General features: G+C 40.9%; 1 protein-coding gene across 1 annotated transcript in view; it reads right to left on the bottom strand.

The window, feature by feature from the left end:
* ESPNL (espin like) overlaps positions 1-19,925 on the bottom strand; it is a 31,179-nt gene that overhangs the window by 9,081 nt on the left and 2,173 nt on the right. Inside the window, exons 2-5 of the mRNA XM_060768094.2 lie at positions 17,863-18,053; positions 10,680-10,866; positions 9,591-9,773; positions 7,420-7,551 (exon numbers count right to left, since the gene is read on the bottom strand). Coding sequence (XP_060624077.2) covers positions 7,420-7,551; positions 9,591-9,773; positions 10,680-10,866; positions 17,863-18,053 — 693 coding nt within the window. The remainder of the gene's footprint in view (positions 1-7,419; positions 7,552-9,590; positions 9,774-10,679; positions 10,867-17,862; positions 18,054-19,925) is intronic.

The raw sequence follows: 19,925 nt of genomic DNA, 5'->3' as shown, positions 1-19,925 counted from the left end.
GAACTCTGGATAAGCAAAAATGTTGGATAATAAGGATAATAAGGAGGGATTAAGGAAAAGCCTATTAAACGTCAAATTACATTATGATTTTACAAATTAATCTCCAAAACATCATGTTTTACAACAAATTGACAGAATAAGCAAGTCAATACATGGTAACGTTATATAGTAATTCTTGTATTTATGAATTTAGCACCAAAACATTGCAATGTATTGAAACAGCTGTGGATCCAGGCAGGAGGCAGACTACGTTGGATAATACAGAATGTTAGTTGGTTGTATTTCCTAAAATGTACAAATTTTGGACAGAAAGCAAACACTTGCCTGGGTTTAGCAGAATTAAACTATGAATTCTACTGAGACCACCATATGATGTGTTTATTGTTATGTCCAGAATTGGAGATCGGCAGAGATCAAGCAATGGTTATCTCAGCTGCATCTAAATTTCCTAGACATTAATTGCAAAATGAGCTATTGAATCATCCCAGAATCCTCTGCAAACACTTAAAAGCAAACCATGAACAACATTAAAACAGCAATGCAAATTCTTTATCAAAGTACCAACAGGGAGAATAATTTAATCTTTCACTCCACAATGTCATTTTTATCTCTATGTCATCCTGACAGCTACTATTAACAGTTCAGTCTGTGGGGAAATACAGGTTACCAGAAGCATGCCCATATTTTTAGAACAAAGACACATTCGGAGAGGTTATTTCATAAAAAAAACAGGATGGAGAGAGAGAGAAACATCCTTTTCTCAGTGCCACTATGTGTGCCATTAAATTGCTTGTCATCTTATGATGACCCCATGAATTTCACAAGGATTTCACAAGGAATACTCAGAGATGGTTATGTCAGTTCTCCTCTCTGAAATACAGCCTACATCACCTGCTATTACAAGGCAGTCTCCCATCCAAGAACTAACCAAGAGCTGCATAGCTTCTAAGATCAGACAGGATCTGGTGGCATTTAGACACATTTTTGGTGATATTTAGGCATCCCAGTGCTACTACTCTGACCAAAAATTAAGCCCAGCAAGCAGTTTTAAAGTAAACAGAGTTGTCAGATCCGTTTGTAACGCTAGTGCCCATGTCATGCAGGGCATGGCCCTTACAAGAATAACTTCTCTCATCAGTTCAACCTCCATACATTATATATGGATATATTGAATTAGTGGGGATAGATTACAAAAGTGCAATTTAATTAAGAGGCTAGGATAAAATAATGAGCCACAAGATGAAGGAACTCTGAACAATTCATTGCACAGCTAAATAATCTCTGCCCCTTGGCCTATGAGCATTTTCCAGACAAACTAGGTTTTCAAGGGCTATTATATAAGAAAGCTCAAATATCTATTTCCTGAACATATTAACTTCTATTTATCTGATTTTATTACTAATACACACTCATACAATGTTCTTGGAGTATACAAACATCCAACACAAAATTTTCCAATAGAGTTATCAGAAAAAACAGTAGCAGACAATAACCTTCCTGCAAAATTCAACCTGCATGCTCAATACAGATGTAAATAATATTCCCTTTAAAAGAAAAAGAAAAATTGGAAACATGGGTTTTGCATACACAAAAATGATATTTTTCTGCCCAGAAAAAAAAGTCTCCAGAGCTTTGGAATGCTTGAACCACGGGAGAAAACTGCACATAAATATTTTCCCATAAAGAGAAGAAAACTATTGTTTATCCTTCCACATGAGGATGAAATAATTGGGGAACTGCATTCCTACAATACTAAGAGTTACTAAGAGTTACTTTGTACAATAGATAGTCAGTCCTGCATGCACTAAGCTGTCGTCAAGGTCAGGTAGAGGGCCTGTGTGCTCCTAACAGTGCTGAAATAGGATTCAACACCTAGTTTATTTGGCTTTTGTTTTTAGAGGTGGATTGCAGGAGGCTCCATCTTGTTTTTCAATTACGGGTGCATCTACACTGTAGAATTAATGCAGTTCGACATCACTTTAATTGCCATGGCTTAATGCTGTGGAATTAAGGAAGTTGTAGCTTTACAAGGTATTTAGCCTTCTGTGTCAAAGAGTGCTGGCCCCTCACTGAACTACAACTCCTTTGATTCCATAGTATTGCGCCACGGCAGTTAAAGCAGTGTTAAACTGTATTCATTCTACAATGTAAATGCCCTCTTAGACAACTAAATATTTTTGGTTGAGATTTGGGCATTTTGCATTCCGAATGGGGTTGGACCAGATCACCTCCTCATTTTCTTTTTCATGTCAGGAGCAACTTGAGAAACTGCAAGTCACTTCTGGTGTGAGAGAATTGGCCGTATGCAAGGATGTTGCACAGGGGACACCTGGATGTTTTGATGCTTTACCATCTTTGGAGGTTTTTCTCATGTCCCTGCATGGGGAGCCGGAGCTGACAGAGGGAGCTCATCCCTGAACCTCTGACGTGTCGGTCTTCACTTCTGCCGGCACATGGGTTTAACCCATTGCGCCACGGGTTTCCTCATAAGGAGATGCTATTAAAATGCTTCCCAAGGAGTGGCACATGGCATTATTCTTTCAGCTATCTCCCAATGGGAAAAGGCTGGCCAATTCTGGCTGTGAAGACATTCCATGAATATAAGAAGTAAATGATCTCTGATGGAACAAAAGCCTGTGTTTGCGCAAAAGAAACAGGATCAAACCATGGATGTCAGAAGCGCCGAGGAAAACATGTAATTCTAGCTGAGGATGTTAGTGAACAAAGCTTGGCTCAGTGCAGACAACAGTGTTTGCTGGAGCTAATTACAGAAAAGGCAGAGAGCAGAACACCTGCAAGAAGAGCAAATGGCATCTCCACCTTCTGCCCACATTTGGTTGGGAGTTTGCTAGATGAATTCCAAAATCATCTACACACTGGATGACTGTAATCCATTATTGCAATTTTAACCACAAAAAGGGAAAGAAGAAAATGAGTAGTTAATTTTTAAAAGTTTAGTCTCTTCTCAGAGTTAGAAACAAGGTACTAGTTATTTCAAACCATGTATTCAGGGCAGCTGAAAGCGTCCATGGAAGTGGATTAGTAAACCCACTCTGGATTTTAGCCTGAATGTTAAAGAGGCTACCTAAGGTGCCAGTCTATTTTAAGAATAGGGATCACAATCTTAGGCATCTTCTACACTGCCCTATATCCCAGAATCTGATACTAGATTGTCTGTTTTAAACTGGATTATATGAATCTCCACTGCCAGATAATCTGGGATAATCAGATAATCAGAAATCAGATTCTGGGATATAGGAACGGTGTAGAAGAGGCCTAAGATAACTCTTTTAAAGTTTATTTTTATTTACTGTATTTGTATACCACACCCCTCTCAGCCTTCCAGAGACTCAAGGCGGTTTACAAGGCAAAATTCAATGCCACAAAATCACAAGTACAATTTTAAAAATGTTAACATCAATAAAATCAGACTAAAACCCAAGGGACTAAAACCCAAGGGAGATTCACTGCCCACTGACACAGAAACCACCTGCATCATAAGGTGCATCATAGATGCCTTGTTAACTTCATATTTACCATGGAAAGGGGGTTATTATTTATTAGATTTGTGCCTTGCTTTGATCACAAAGAATGGCTCCCAAGGTGGCTAGCAATGATTAAAAAACAAGAAAAACAAATACAATTAAAACAAGATGCAGGTTGCAATAATAATTTAAATTGTACTAATAAATGAAAGCACTCTATCAACTCAGTTAAAATCTCTTTACATGGTGACCTAGCTTGAATGCATATAACCTGAGGGTGAAATAGATATGAAGCAGCTAGACATTTGAGCATTTGACCCCAGTTAAGTGGCTGCCTTTGGATTGCTTGCTTCTCTTACATGCACTCTAGGGAAAGCTTCTGTAACAACCATGGGATTCAGTTTATAGCTATATCATGAGAAACAGAGTTTTACACTCAGTTTCAGCTATTAAAGCCCCTTTTAGTGTGGTATTCACACTTAATATTGCCTTAATATTTCCCATACTAAAACATTTTGAGTTTGTTTAACATATAGGGCACTTCAGGATGGACAGCTGTTTGTGCTGTCAATCAGAAGTCATTATGCAGCTATTGCATTCTTTGCGCCATAATCGATTTTTTTTTTTTTGTAAGAGGAAAAAATGACAGGACAACATTGATAGGTTACAAATGTGGGTCTTTCCAAGAAGACTTTTCACACTAGAAACTGGAAGGCATTCTGCAGCTACTCTATCTTGTATTTTCTTCAGAAATTGTCCATAATAAGAATAAAGACAGTAGAAGCAGTTGAACAACAATGGTGACTTATGGATGGAGAAATTTAAAAGTCCCATAAAGTGAATCAAATGATATGACAAAATGTCACCTGAACTTATCACGAATTTTTGCAGACTCATTGAATTTTAAAAGGCCTTCTCTGAAAGCACACTCCGGGCACTTTCAGACAGTGTCAAAATTTGGATTAAATAAGTGGGTTAAAAAATCGCAGGACCTGACAGCATGTCCAGACACAGAGTTGTCAGTGCCAGGAAATGGTCCCCCACCATCCTGACAACTTATTTTGTAACAGATTTTACAGATCTGTAAGATAGATGGGGACACCTGGTGGAAGTTGTTGTTTTTTTAAAATTCTCTCCATGTGGATATCTCAATGTACACACGCACATATTTCTTATCTCTCTCCTCACCCAATTATAAATTCAAGCTGTGTTTAATATCATACAGATCAGAACAAAGGAATAGTTGCAGAGAGTTCTAATTGTAATTGCTTTCCAACTGTGCTTCCATTTAGCCACCTGTGTGCCTGTGGCTCCATTTTTGACAGCCCTGATCAGCTGTTTTGGACTTTTAAGATGTGCATATGCATTGGGAGCAGTCCATACCAGGGGACAGGAAGGACATCACATGCTTTCCATGACCGCAGGGATATACAGTCATGCAAATAATATGCACATTTTTGGGCTGGAATCAGGTTTTAAGCTCACCTTTTAAACACATGCTTTTCAGCGGTTAAGCTGCTTCTACCGCACCTCATTTAGCCACCCCTCCCCTCATTTTATTCCAGTTTCTTCTGGGTTTTAGTGCATGTGTTAAAGAGCCTTCAGGCAAAGAGACAGAACTAAGTCACTCTGGGGAGACCAATGTGGACCAATGCTGACTCTTTGTGTCTCAGTCCCTGGTATGGAAGGAGGATGAGGAGAAAATGAGGAACAAGATGGCAGTAGCTTGGCTTCCTCTAGTAATGATAGTTTGAACGCATAGTTATTATTTCAAATGCCTGCTAAAACAAAGCTCTATAGGGGTGCTATGTGTGACTTTTCTTCATATCCAATACATTTATGTCCTCCTGTCTTGCAGTGAGTGCGCATACACCATATCAGCCAATATGTTCTGCAACAGTGGGCTGCAACATCCATAAATGATCTGACTGCAAGGCAAGTTTGCCCTTTTATAATATTCTCTATGGAACACTGATTTCTTTGTATCTGTGGTCTCTTTTCCTCAAACATTCACTTGCCAGGCATCCCTTGTTATTTTGGATATGCCTTGTTTGAGGACCAGAAACCTTGTCCCTTATTGGATTGGCACTTATTGTAAGAGATGCCTCTTTTTGAGGGTTTGAAAGCTTTTCCTTTTTAATAGGCTGAACAAGTCACCAAAACACCTCAGAAATGTGTGCACCACGTGATTCATGAATGTCAGCAATATGTTAACTTTATAGTGAAATACATAGCTAAGCTAATTAAAATCAATACTTTTATTCAGTAATCAAGTAGGACACAAATTTGTTAATACGTAGCTATTTCCCAAGTGTCAGCCTTGGATGTCATGAATTTCTACTGTCCTATATTATTATTTTGAAAAAATGGCAGCACTAGCATAAAACAGAACAGCTCTAAAATACAATTACAGTGTTAACCAATTATGTATTAATGACATAGAGATGTTGGTTTGGAATCCCACCCTGTTAAGACCGTATTTACCCATCAGAACTGAAAAAGTGAGACTTAAGAAACTTTGTGAGTAAGCCCAAGTGCAGGCAGCAGCACTGTTTTAATTAGTCAAAAAGTGTTATGGGTATATATATATATATATATATATTTCCCTATTAATATTTTACTGGCAAACTGAGTGATGACAGAGGGCTCTCGTTTCAGAAGGCCCGTTTCCAAATCTCAAGCCATGGCAAGGATTTAGTGCGCTTTGTTCAATGAAACCTAAGAGCTTGATTAGGATTTCAGCACCAGCTTCTCAAGTTAACCACAGTGCCAGTGTAATGCCCCATTGTGCTCTTTTCTCTTGTGGATTAAGATCTTCTGGTGTGGAAGACATGAAGGTGCTCAGAAGAAGACTTTCATCCAAGACTGAAGAGCCTCTGAGCTATTCCTCCTGACCCTTTTGATCTTGCCATCTGGCTCTTGCTAATTGCTTTCTAGTATTCATGTCCTGGCAGAGGCAGCCAGTCAATAGCCTCAGCGACACGATGGCTCAGTTGTTATTCTGTGCCAGAGTCATGCCGAGGTGAAAAAATTCCACTCTACTTAACAACAAACCAAAAATAGCTCTGAAGGCAGAAGGGGTATAGAGTAGACTGCTTTCGTAATGTAGAAATAGAAGACCAGCCTCTACCTCCAACACAGAGTTGCTACTTAAAAGAGGAAGGAAACAGTGGTGGCAGACCCTCCAACTGTTCCCATTTGGCAAAGACAGACATAATTAATACTGTTTTCCCACTTTTTCATCTTTTAACATGTGACACTCTCCTCTTTGGTCCCCAGCTTATTTCAATTGCTGCAAACTAAGGCTGGATCCAGACAGGCCTTCATCCCAGAAGCATCCACATTAAAAAAAATGTGGATGTTTCTGGGGGCCTGTCCACACCCACCCCATAAAGCGTGTACTTTCTGGGGTGAGTGTCCAGACGTTGTCTAGGGACTAGCCCAAGAAAACGTCTGGGGGCCCTACCCCCTCCAAAGCCCCCAGACCCCTTAGAAAACTAATAAAAACGTACGTGCCCTCCATTACAAGCCTCGGCCAGCTCTCCCAGCACATAGAAATGAATTTGTCATTTCTATGCGCCAAGAGAGTCAGCCAAGGCTTTTAATGGAGGATGGGTAAGTTTTTATTACTTTTCTAGGGGGTCTGGAGGAGAGGGGGTGGGTATTCCTACAGTTTACCGGGCTTATTTACCTTTCCCATACTGTGGTCATCTTTTCTTTCATGTTGATATCTTACCTCGAGGATAGGAACAATATAGCCATCCAGAGGTGTTATACTACATATTTACTAGATATGCTTGCTGGGGCAGTCCCACAGCTTTTATACAGCTGCAAAATTCCCACTCCTATCCTACTGTGTAATGTAGTGACCCCTATTTTCGGAGACTCACATGAAAGTAAAGATCTGTATATCCAAAGATAACACTTCCATTACCATCTTCTCTGCTTCCTGCAGGTAGCAAGCACACTGCCTGTGTCCATTGTATTCTGCCAGGTCCCTTGCAGTATAGCCGTCCACATCACAGATTCTGGGATCAATTTGATGGGAAATCAGTGTCTGACAGCACTGCAAATAAGTACACAAACAGCAACCATCATCCTTGATCACAGACAACCTACATAAATTTTGGAGTTTCCCTTTTAGGGTATTGCATTGTTGTTGTTTTGTTGTTGCCAATGACCCTCCCACAAAAGGACAAGTATATGTCATCAGTGGCAATGGCTTTGTGATAGATCAAATTGCATTGCCGGCTGTGAGGTAACTTTCATTCAGTTAAGCTATCTTATGTTAGCTGCACAGCTGTGTGAATTTGTCCCTAAAGCTACATAAGGGGTTGACTGCATGATACATTAATTACATAACATGTAAAGATTAAGGTTTTCCCTTAACATTAAGTCTAGTCATGTCCAACTCTGGGGGTTGTTGCTCATCTCCATTTCTAAGCATTATCCATACACGTCAGTATGAAGAGGCCTCAGTCTGAGAGAGGCCTCAGTGTGAGATGCCTCAGTATGTGAAGGCTCCAGTGTTAGAGACCCTCAGTGAGACAAAGGCCTCAGTTCGAAAGAGGTCTCAGTGTGAGGTAAACCTCAGTGAGAGAGGCTTCAGTGTGTGAGTAGGTCTCAGTGTGAGAAGGTCTGGTGTGAGAAGCTTTGCTGAAAGAAGCCCCAGGTTGAAGACCTCATGTATGAAGCTCCAGAGTATAAAGGCTGTTGTGTGTAAAAAGCTATTGTGTGGAGCTCCTCTGTAAGTTTGGTGTGAGAGGAAGCTCAGTGAGAACAAATGTGTTTTCTCTGCACGAGAAAGAAGCCCAGTGTGGAAGCAAAGAAGCAAATATAAAGAACTTTCTTTGTATTATGAAAACCTTATTCTTGTAAATAGTGTAACCATATTATTTTGCTATAAAGAAAAGGCTCCTAAGGAAGAGATAATATTGGCCTGTGTGTTTTTTGTTCTTTTTATCACTTTTGGCTACTGGTGCTGAGTCACATGGCTGCTAATAAGTTACTCTGCTGTACGTTTATGAGGAGGGTTTTTTGTTAATAAGCCCACTCACCAAACAGACTACTGCTCATATTATTTTAGGTGCCATATTGATATGGAACAATGAGTGCTACTGTCCAAATATCTGGAAGGCACCAAGTTCGGAATGGCTGTTATTAAATTCTGATATATCCTAAATGTGTTTCAGTGAAGAAGATCCTTGGTATCAGGCAATTTCAGAACAGGTTATGCTGCTCTGTATTTAGTCTAATTTATTTCAATTTTTGCAGATAGATAGATTTACTGTGTGAAAAATCAAAAGTGGATGCAAAACATGCAACAATTCTATGAGTGATTTAAAAGGACCGGTTTAACATATTATTTGCATTGCACTTTGAATCCATTGCTCCATGTCCTAGGGTGCAGCTACACTGTGGAACTGATGCAATTTGACACCACCAATTGTCATGGCTCGTTGTTATGAAACAATTTCTACAAAGCCTTTAACCTTATCTGCCAAAGATTGCTGGTGCCTCACCAAACCACAACTCCCAGGATTCTATAGTATTAAGTCATGGCAGTTAAAGTGGTATCAAACTGCATTAATTGTACAATATAGATGAACCTTTAGTGTCCTTTTAAGGAGAGGGGTTTAAGCTGAAATAACATTTAAAAATCACTTTCTACTGGACTCCATCATGATCTATACGTTAGACCCTGCATTAAAAATTCCTCCAAACTGCCACAGTAGCACATCTCTACATTCTAGAGGAGGCATGAGCAAACTTTGGTCCTCCAGGTGTTTTGGACTTCAACTCCTACAATTCCTAACAGCTGGTAGGAATTGTGGGAGTTGAAGTTCAATACACCTGGAGGGCCAAAGTTTGCCAATGCCTGTTCTAGAGGCATGTACACAGGATGCAGGATCAAATTCTGTAAACAACCAGATTTAGGCTGCAGTGAATCTGCTAATTGCTCACAAAATTATCTCTGGGAAACATGTGTGTGTGTGTGTGTGTAATGAGTCAATGTTAGGGGAAATGTTCAACCAAAATTTGAGTTCATGTCAAGTCATTGCTTCCCCCAATACATCTTGTTCTCCACACAGTACCAACAAATACCTCCAAGTGCCCGTTCTCTGCTGCGTCATGGAGAGGGGTTCCTCCCCAGTTGTCCAATACAATTGGAGCACCGATGAGGAGGAGTCTATCAGCAATAGCGGTGTGCCCCTCCCTAGCAGCGAAGTGCAGTGCAGTGGCTCCCTCTACATCCTGTGTGGCGAGGCTGAGATCAGTAAAGGTTACCTGCATGGAAGGAAAACTGTGTCTTTGGGAAACGGTCCATTATAAGTGGAAATGGAGACTGTTTTTCTGTCGTGGATCTTTTTCATCCAGTTCGGCTCTCCTGTGATTTGATTATCAAAACCCACAAATTCCAATAATAAAACATACAAACAGTTTCTATAATCTGATTTCTATATAGTAAAGGTAAAGGTTTTTCCCTGACATTAAGTCCAGTCGTGTCCGACTCTGGGGGTTGGTGCTCATCCCCATTTCTAAGCCAAAGAGCCGGTGTTGTCCGTAGACACCTCCAAGGTCATGGGATCTACTCACATTTGCATGTTTTCGAACTGCTAGGTTGGCAGAAGCCCGGGTTCAGACCTGTGACCTTTCTGTCAACAAGTGTAGCAGCTCAGCGGTTTAACCCACTGTGCCACTATAGTCTCATTCTCTCTCCCCCCCCCCCCCATCTATCTATCTATCTATCTATCTATCTATCTATCTATCTATCTATAGTCTATATGCTGACTACACAAACCCAATAGAAGGGCTGGCAAAAGTTCTTCCTTGGTAGGAAGCATTGAGAATAATGGCCAAGAGTACCACTGCTGCAGTGACCAAAAAAATCAACAGAAAGGGTCACATGGGCCATCTGATCCAACCCTTGGTCAGTGCAGAATCTCCAATGAGAACATCCCCAGCAAGAAGTAAGTAAGAAAGGTTAGGAGACTGCTAGTCGAAAAATCAGATTAGCTTGAGAAGAAACCTTATATTGGAACAATGAGAGATAAGTTAACTGAATAGCACAATTAAGATTTTCCATTAAAGAAAATGACAAAACTGACAGTGACAAAACCATATCAAAAAGGATATATAACTGCAGATGTCAAGAATATTCGCTTCTTTGAAATACAAAAAATGTAAATTTACCAGCCAGATGACAACGGCATAATGGCCACCGCAGGAAGCTGCATGCAGTACGGTCATGCCATCATAGGCTCTCAGGTGCACATCAGCTTCACAGTCTTTCACTAAGAACTGGGTGATATGGAGGTGGCCTTCCTGGCAGGCAAGGTACAGAGGGGTTGCTCCGCTCCTGGTTTGCTTGTTCACACAACTGTTGGTGGAGAAAAGTTACCACAGCACTTTATAAGTAGTACCACAGTGGTTCTCAGCCTGTGGGTCCCCAGGTGTTTTGGCCAACAATTCTCAGAAATCCCAACCAGTTTACCAGCTGTTAGGATTTCTGGGAGTTGAAGACCAAAACGTCTGGGGATCCACAGGTTGGGAACCACTGTAGCACCAGGACTTGATACTTTGGCTGAAACTTGTTTATTTTCTAAATTTAGGTGACTACATCATGGCTTTCAATTTTTCCAGAAAACCTTGTAATAATATATAGAAGAAAATAGTGTGACTTAATGTAAAATACAATAAAACCACCCTGACATAAAACAATTACCTAGGAGTAGAGAAGAGAGATTGACCTCCCCTCCCCAACAAAAAAAAATCAGACAAAATTGGAGCATCAAGGTTATTACATAGTTGAGCCCCATCAGAAATTATCACTCAGAAATGTACTAAATGTTGTTGTTGTTCATTCGTTCAGTCGTCTCCGACTCTTCGTGACCTCATGGACCAGCCTACGCCAGAGCTCCCTGTCGGCCGTTACCACCCCCAGCTCCCTCAAGGTCAGTCCAGTCACTTCAAGGATGCCATCCATCCATCTTGCCCTTGGTCGGCCCCTCTTCCTTTTGCCTTCCACTTTCCCCAGCATAATTGTCTTCTCTAGGCTTTCCTGTCTCCTCATGATGTGGCCAAAGTACTTCAGCTTTGTCTCTAGTATCTTTCCCTCCAGTGAGCAGTCGGGCTTTATTTCCTGGAGGATGGACTGGTTGGATCTTCTCGCAGTCCAAGGCACTCTCAGAACTTTCCTCCAACACCACAGCTCAAAAGCATCGATCTTCCTTCGCTCAGCCTTCCCTAAGGTCCAGCTCTCACATCCGTAGGTGACTACAGGGAATACCATGGCTTTGACTAGGCGGATCTTTGTTGCAAGTCTGATGTCTCTACTCTTCACTATTTTATCGAGACTGGACATTGCTCTCCTCCCAAGAAGTAAGCGTCTTCTGATTTCCTGGCTACAGTCTGCATCTGCAGTAATCTTTGCACCTAGAAATACAAAGTCTGTCACGGCCTCCACGGTTTCTCCCTCTATTTTCCAGTTGTCAATCATTCTTGTTGCCATAATCTTGGTTTTTTTGACGTTTAGCTGCAACCCGGCTTTTGCGCTTTCTTCTTTCACCTTGATTAGAAGGCTCCTCAGCTCCTCCTCGCTTTCGGCCATCAGAGTGGTGTCATCTGCATATCTGAGGTTGTTAATGTTTCTTCCAGCAATTTTCACCCCAGCTTTGCATTCATCCAGCCCCGCACATCGCATGATGTGTTCTGCATACAAGTTAAAAAGGTTGGGTGAGAGGATGCAGCCTTGCCGTACGCCTTTCCCAATCTTGAACCAGTCTGTTGTTCCGTGGTCAGTTCTTACTGTTGCTACTTGGTCCTTGTACAGATTCCTCAGGAGAGAGACAAGGTGGCTTGGTATGCCCATCCCACCAAGAACTTGCCACAATTTATTATGATCCACACAGTCAAAGGCTTTAGAATAGTCAATGAAGCAGAAGTAGATGTTTTTCTGAAACTCCCTGCCTTTCTCCATTATCCAGCGGATATTGGCAATCTGGTCTCTCGTTCCTCTGCCTTTTCTAAACCCAGCTTGAACATCTGGCAACTCTCGCTCCATGTATTGCTGGAGTCTTCCTTGCAGGATCTTGAGCATTACCTTACTGGCATGAGAAATAAGGGCAACTGTACGGAAGTTTGAGCAGTCTTTCGCATTTCCCTTTTTTGGTATGGGGATATAAGTTGATTTTTTCCAGTCTGATGGCCATTCTTGTGTTTTCCATATTTGCTGGCAAATGGCATGCATCACCTTGACAGCATCATCTTTTAAGATTTTAAACAGTTCAGCTGGGATCCCATCATCTCCTGCTGCCTTGTTGTTAGAAATGCTTCTTAAGGCCCATTCAACCTCACTCCTCAGGATGTCTGGTTCTAATTCATTCACCACACCGTCAAAGCTATCCTCGATATTGTTATCCTTCCTATACAGATCTTCTGTATAGTCTTGCCACCTTCTCTTGATCTCTTCAGCTTCTGTTAGGTCCCTGCCATCTTTGTTTCTTATCATACCAATTTTTGCCTGAAATTTACCTCCAATGTTTCTAATTTTCTGGAAGAGGTCTCTTGTCCTTCCTATTCTGTTGTCTTCTTCCACTTCCATGCATTGCTTATTTAAAAATAGTTCCTTATCTCTTCTGGCTAACCTCTGGAATTGCGCATTTAACTGGGCATATCTCCCCTTATCCCTGTTTCCTTTTGCTTTCCTCCTTTCTTGGGCTACTTCCAGTGTCTCAGCAGACAACCATTTTGCCTTCTTGGTTTTCTTTTTCTTTGGGACGTACTTTGTTGCCGCCTCCTGAACAATGTCGCGGACTTCTGTCCATAGTTCTTCTGGGACTCTGTTTACTAAATCTAGTCCTTCAAATCTGTTCTTCACTTCCACTGTATATTTGCTAGGAATGTTAGTGAGATCATATCTAACTGGTCTGTGTATTTTCCCTGATCTCTTTAGTTTTATTCTAAATTGGGCAATAAGAAGTTCGTGATCTGAGCTACAGTCAGCCCCAGGTCTTGTTTTCACCGACTGGATGGATGTCCGCCACCTTTGGCTGCAAAGGATGTAGTCAATCTGATTTCGGTGTTGACCGTCTGGTGAGGTCCATGTGTAAAGCTGTCTTTTAGGTTGTTGGAAGAGAGTATTCGTTATACACAGCGAGTTTTCCTATGTACTAAATAGTCAAGAAAATAAACACTCATCGATGGCATAAAAATCTAGTAAACGAGGAGCAGCTGGGGAGAATTCATTGTTCCCTCATAGCAATGCTACCCCCATCACATGGGGGAAGCATCATTGGACCCAAAAATACATGAGAAGCTTCCTGTGTTGAGAGGGAAGCTTTAAATTAAAGGGAAGCATTATCATTAAATAAATATATAATACTAATATTGTGCTGTGCTAATAATATAATATATTGTATACACATATAATATTAATAATGTTATAATGCAAAACAATATAACACTAATAATAATGTAATATTGTGGTATTGTACAATATGGGAATGCATGGTACTAATATTGTGCTATGCTAATAATATAATGTATTGTATTTACATATAACTTGTAAGCCGCTCTGAGTCCCCTTCGGGATGAGAAGAGCGGCATATAAATGTCATAAATAAATAAATTAATTAAATGACACTTCTACTCCAGTTGGAGGGGTTTCAACAGGAAGCTCTTCTGTGTTGTCTGTTGCCCATCCAATGTCCAACTGGCGTGGAAGCACCCTAGGATGTTTCCGGAGGTCCGTATGATGAAGTGGTTAGTTGGCATCAATAAGATCCTCATCACATTATCTTCAGGATTCACCATGCATTGTGGCGAATCCATTGGGTCCCATCAGAGTGTATGAGGAACCTATCACCCCATGCCCCGTATTGCTTGACTTACCTGGGACCCCATCCCATGAGAGGAAACCTCTGCCGCCTGGCTTCCCACCATTGTTTTAAATGCAATATGGAAGCGTCCTGTGTTGCTGTGGCAGCAGCATATGCTGCTTGCTCTCCCCTTTTGCCACGGAATCCGGCCAGAAGTACATGTGTGTCGTGTAATGGGTGCCATGGCAAAACAGAAGAACAAGAAGCATATGATGGGCAAATTAGCCTGTCTGATGAGGTCATAAGAGAGAACCAAAGGGATTTCAGGAAAAGTCCAAATGGCAGAGAAACTTTATATTACCAAGGGATCTAAATCTAGGGATACATTTGCCTTCTTTGGTCTCCTTATGGATTTTATTTAGTTTTTAGTTATACTCTATGGGTCACTGCCCAGTACAACAAAGGAAATCTAGACCAATAAGATGTTTGCGTTCTTCCCAATGTTTTGCTTCTGCAAATATATTTTTTTATATTCTTGATTTTTCTATTTAGTTTTAAAAGTTTCAGAACCTCAGAGACATTTTTGGATGCATCCTGATTTGCGCTTATGTGAGAACATATGAAGAGGCACGCTTCATATGAATGAAAAGTCCAACATTTTGTTTATACAGTCCTTATAGGCAAGTTGCTCCAATTCTTTGGTCATATGGGTTGCCTTTTTCTGCACACATAGAAAAAATATTTTAACTGGAGTCACCAAGCAATGCACACACTTTTCCAGTTGGTCACAGAACCAATTTGGATAAGGTCAGCGAGAGACTAACTTGTGTCTTAAAAAGGCTGAGACCCTTAATCTTAAAAATAGCTCCAGGGCTCATTGAAAAAACATGTAGCTATTTGATACATGGGATCACTTTAACTCCCATGGTACCATCCAGTACATTCCTGGGATCTGTAGTTTTGCAAGGTATGAAGAATTCTTTCCCGAAGAGCTCTCCTGCCTCACCAGATTATACATCGCCGGATTTTACAGGATGCAGCTATGACTGCCGTTCCTACAACAATCTGGTAAATTAGGTTTAGGCCTGAGACTGCAGTAAAATTCTAATTTAAATTAACATTATCTGCAGTAAACCCCCATTTAAAATAACAATATACATACAGGAAGAACTGGAGTCATCATACAAGGCTATGCTACAAATATATAATCGTGGCTTTATCACTCTTTAATTGCCAGCAGAGGGCAACCACATTCTTATATTTATAATTCTCCATAATAACAGGTGAGTCTATACACACACACAAACACACACAAACAGTTTTAACTTTTGTTACTTGGTATATATAGATGTTAATGGTACTGTTCCATTATCTGGGCGGAGGTCACAAGGGGGCGTTAGACAGAGAAGGATAGTCCATTTTACCAAGGGTTTGAAGGAGTAAATCCATTTCCATTTTAACTAAAAGTTTTGCTTTTTTCAGGACATTTTCTCCTTATACCTTTAGAGTCTTATCTAAAGTGTCTTCTGAATAACTATTAGAGTCTTATCTAAAATGTCTTCTGAATAACTATTGACAGTAGGTAAAGGTAAAGGTAGTCCCCTGACATTAAGTACAGTCATGTCTGACTCTGGGGTGAGGTGCTCATCTCCATTTCTAAGCCGAAGAGCCAGCGTTGTCCGTAGACACCTCCAAGGTCATGTGGCCGGCATGACTGCATGGAGCGCTGTTACCTTCCCGCCGGAGCGGTACCTATTGATCTACTCACATTTGCATGTTTTCGAACTGCTAGGTTGGCAGAAGCTAGGGCTGACAGCGGAAGCTCACGCCGCTCCCCGGAATCGAACCTGCAACCTTTCGATCAACAAGCTCAGCAGCTCAGTGCTTTAACCCACTGCGCCACCGGGGGCTCCATTGACAGTAACAATTTAGTCATTGTTATTGACAGTAACAATGACTAAAATGCTCAAGAATTGATTAATGGTCATTAAAACTCTCCATTCTAAGTAAATATAGAAATCTCAGTTAAGACTGTATCCACACTACAAAATTATTGCAGTTAGACACCAATTAACAACCATGGCTCAGTACTATGGAAGTCTGGTATTTGTAGGAGATTTACCTTTCTCTTTCAGAGATTGCCACAATAATGTACAAAACCCAGGATTCCGTAGGATGGAGCCTTGGCAGTTAATGTGGTGTTAAACTCCTGTTTATGTGGATTGTGGATACAACCTTATGTCGGGGGAAAGACGGCATAAAAACAAAGTAAATGAAAAATGACAGCTAAAGTTGTGCTGAACTGCTATAATTATGTACTGTGGATAGTCTATGAGTGATAACTAGATGAGCATGATGCACTTTGCATAATGTAGTATTATGATTAATATTGTCGCTAGCAGTAGTGATATTGTATTGTCGAAGGCTTTCATGGCCGGAATCACTGGGTTGTTGTAGGTTTTACCTCTGAGGATGCTTGCCATAGATGTAGGCGAAACGTCAGGAGAAATGCCTCTAGAACATGGCCATATAGCCCGAAAAAACATACAACAACCCAGTAGTGATATTATTTATGGTTACCTGTGACTTTGAAGTTCATATCAGTTTTCCCAAACCTTCAAGATGTGTTAGAATTAAGGCTTGACAGAGATATTTTGGGTGCATCTACACTGCAGAATTCATGCAATTTGACACAATTTTAACTGCCAATGATTAATGCTATGGCATTATGGGAGTTGTCATTTCATAAGGTTTTAGTGTTCTCTTCCAAAGAGTGCTAGTACCTCACCAAATTACAACCCTGGGAATTCCATAGCTTTGAGTTATGATCATTAAAGTAATATCAAATTACATTAAATCTACAAAGTAGATGTACCCATTAATGCTTGAGAAAAAGGACATCCCATGAGTAGGAGAGAAGCAGGGGAAAGCATTTGGAAGAGTAGATGCTCGTATTATCCTGACCAGGTCTGTCTTTGGGAATGGCCAGTCATCCCATGTCCTTTTCCCATCTTCTTCTTGCTTTTCCTTGCTTCCCCCTGTTTCTTCTTTTGAGAGTTGGGTGACACCGACTCTTGAAAACCGAATCTTCTCTCCCTTTTTGTACACTGGCAAGATAGATTCCCACTGGCAGCCACCAGAAGTGGCCATGCATCATGAGATGACCTTTGTGGGTTTCCGTTTTGTCAGTGTGCAAAAACAGAGAGAACTCGGGAGAAACATACATGGGATGAGGGCCTAGGATTTCAAAATACCACTTAAATCCATAATACAAAATCCAGCCAAAATTGGCAAACGTTTCCTCAACTGGACATTTTCCTTAGATTTAGCTCACCTTACCCAGTAAAAGCCCTGGTACTGGTTGGACTATCATCCCAATTGGCTATCAGGTGGATTTATGGGAGTTTTAATCCAATACATTTGGAAGGTAGCAGATTAGAGAAAGCTGGCCCACATAATAATATTTCATTTTGCAATATATAGATAGTTGGCCATGGAGAGGCAGGTAAGAGTGCCTTGTATCCTTTGTGAGGGGGTGATGCTGTGCTTTTGCATACCTGCGGTCTGCAGCAACCAGCACTTTCAGGCATGTGAGATCTCCCTTGGCTGCTGCATAATGAGCTGGCACAGCTCCTTCCCGGGTCTCCATTGCAGTGTCAAACCCTGCTTGGACCAGCCACTCGACAACCTCTGGATGTCCAAAGCGAGCAGCTAAATGGAGTGGAGACGCTCCGGAGGCATCCTGCTCCTATGGAGAAAATTACAAGCTTGGGAGCAGCACTTTACCAGTTATTGTTGTGACACAGAGAACATTTGGAACCACCTTTGTGTATGTACGTGTGTGGTTGTATGCATTTTCAAACAATCCCATCCATTCATTTATCAAATGCATGAGTGGGATAACAGGATAACCTTCTCAATAGATGATCCCATCCTCTGAAACTCCCTTCCATCAGCCTTCCATGGAAGTTTCAGAGGAGAGGCTATGCTGGCCTCCTCCTTGCTTTCCTTTCAGTAGCAGGCAAAAAAAATCTATTTGTTTGAGCAGGAGAGCCAGCATGGCAAATGGTTTGAGCATTGAACTACAACTCTGGAGACCAGGGCTTGAATCTTCCACTCAGCCATGAAACTCATTCTCTAAGGGACCGTCCAGACAATACCTTATTCCAGGAACTTCCGCAGCAAACAGGACGATGGCCAGCCATCGTGCACTGTAAACATGGAAGCAATCTCTACAAAAGGCAAAAAACATTAGATCTCCAGGTGCAGGAATATTGAGATTTTGAGCCAAACATGCGGATCTTTGCATGTCTGTATGTCCCTGTAATCAGATATCACAGGATTTTTAAATCTAGGTTTGTTCCCAGGTTTTAGATGTTTGTTCCTGATTGCTCGGTTCCTAAAAAGAAGGGTAGAAGGCAAAACCTTGTGTATCAGAAACTTCACGAAACATGTGGAGGGCACAGGGTTTTTTTGGCTAGGACAAAGAATTGAACTTTTTGTGGTGATTCTCCACATATCCACATCTCATGGGTTTTAAAAAAAACTGCTGAGGTTTCCTTCCAATGGAAGTCCAACAGTGACCATCTTGGGAATTTCTAAATCTTGACGCAACAAAGCATCAAGTCTAGACAACACAGGCAGAAATCCCAGGACCAACAGGTCTATTATATGTGGACCTCTTTTGAAGTCCTGGGATTTGTTTGCCCCTCTTTAAAACCCGTGATTTAGTGCTATCTGGAAGTCCCCTCAGCCTCAGAGGAAGGCAATGGAAAACTTCTTCCAAACAAATCTTGCTAGGAAACCCTTGTGATAGGTTTGCCTTAGGTTCACTGTAAGTTGAAAATGATTTGAAGTCACATAACAACAGAGAAAATTCCCATTGATATGTTTTATTTATCTTTTAAAACTTTTATATGTCTTTTAAATGATATTGTTTTATGTGGCATTTTGATTGTTTTAAAACTGTATTGTTCAGTTTGTTTTTTTAAACAGCCTTGATATATAAGAGAAGGTCAGTATGCTAATGTAATTCATAAATAAAATACATTAAACAAGCACATTTCAGATTATTTCACCTCTTTGCTAGTCATGAAATTGGTGGAAGCATAAAGGAGATTTACATGCACATTCCCCTGTTTAACAGAGACCCTGTTTGGCCAAGCTTCCTGTTCAAATGAAGAAGGCCTATATGGATAAGATCCATCACTCTGGCACAAAGCATCCTTTTACACTATGCAGTTAAAGCACTATGAGTCCACTTTAATCACAACAAATCCCTACTGAGATTTGCACATTAGAGAGGATTAATTAGAATTCTCTTCCAGAAAGGTCTAGTAACACAGGATACAGCCATAGCAATTAAAGCAGAATTAAAATACTACTGCTGTCAGTGGGAAAGAAGCTAGGGTAGGAGTCGTATGGGCATGATTTAGTGGGACACAATTGTAACATTTTTCAGACATTGCTGCACTGCGGCTCACATCAGCCTTAGTCAGCATAACCAATGATCATGAAGTACAACACCATATCCATACCCTCCAATAATTGCAGTCCAACAATATTTGCATACCCTCCAACCATCACAGTTTGGCAGAGACTGGTATTTGTTGTGTCTCTC

Source organism: Anolis sagrei, chromosome 3, assembly GCF_037176765.1.
Source record: "Anolis sagrei isolate rAnoSag1 chromosome 3, rAnoSag1.mat, whole genome shotgun sequence".
Lineage (NCBI taxonomy): Eukaryota > Metazoa > Chordata > Lepidosauria > Squamata > Dactyloidae > Anolis > Anolis sagrei.
The sequence above is the reverse complement of the archived record's forward strand: the minus strand, read 5'-3'. Positions and strand labels throughout refer to the sequence as shown.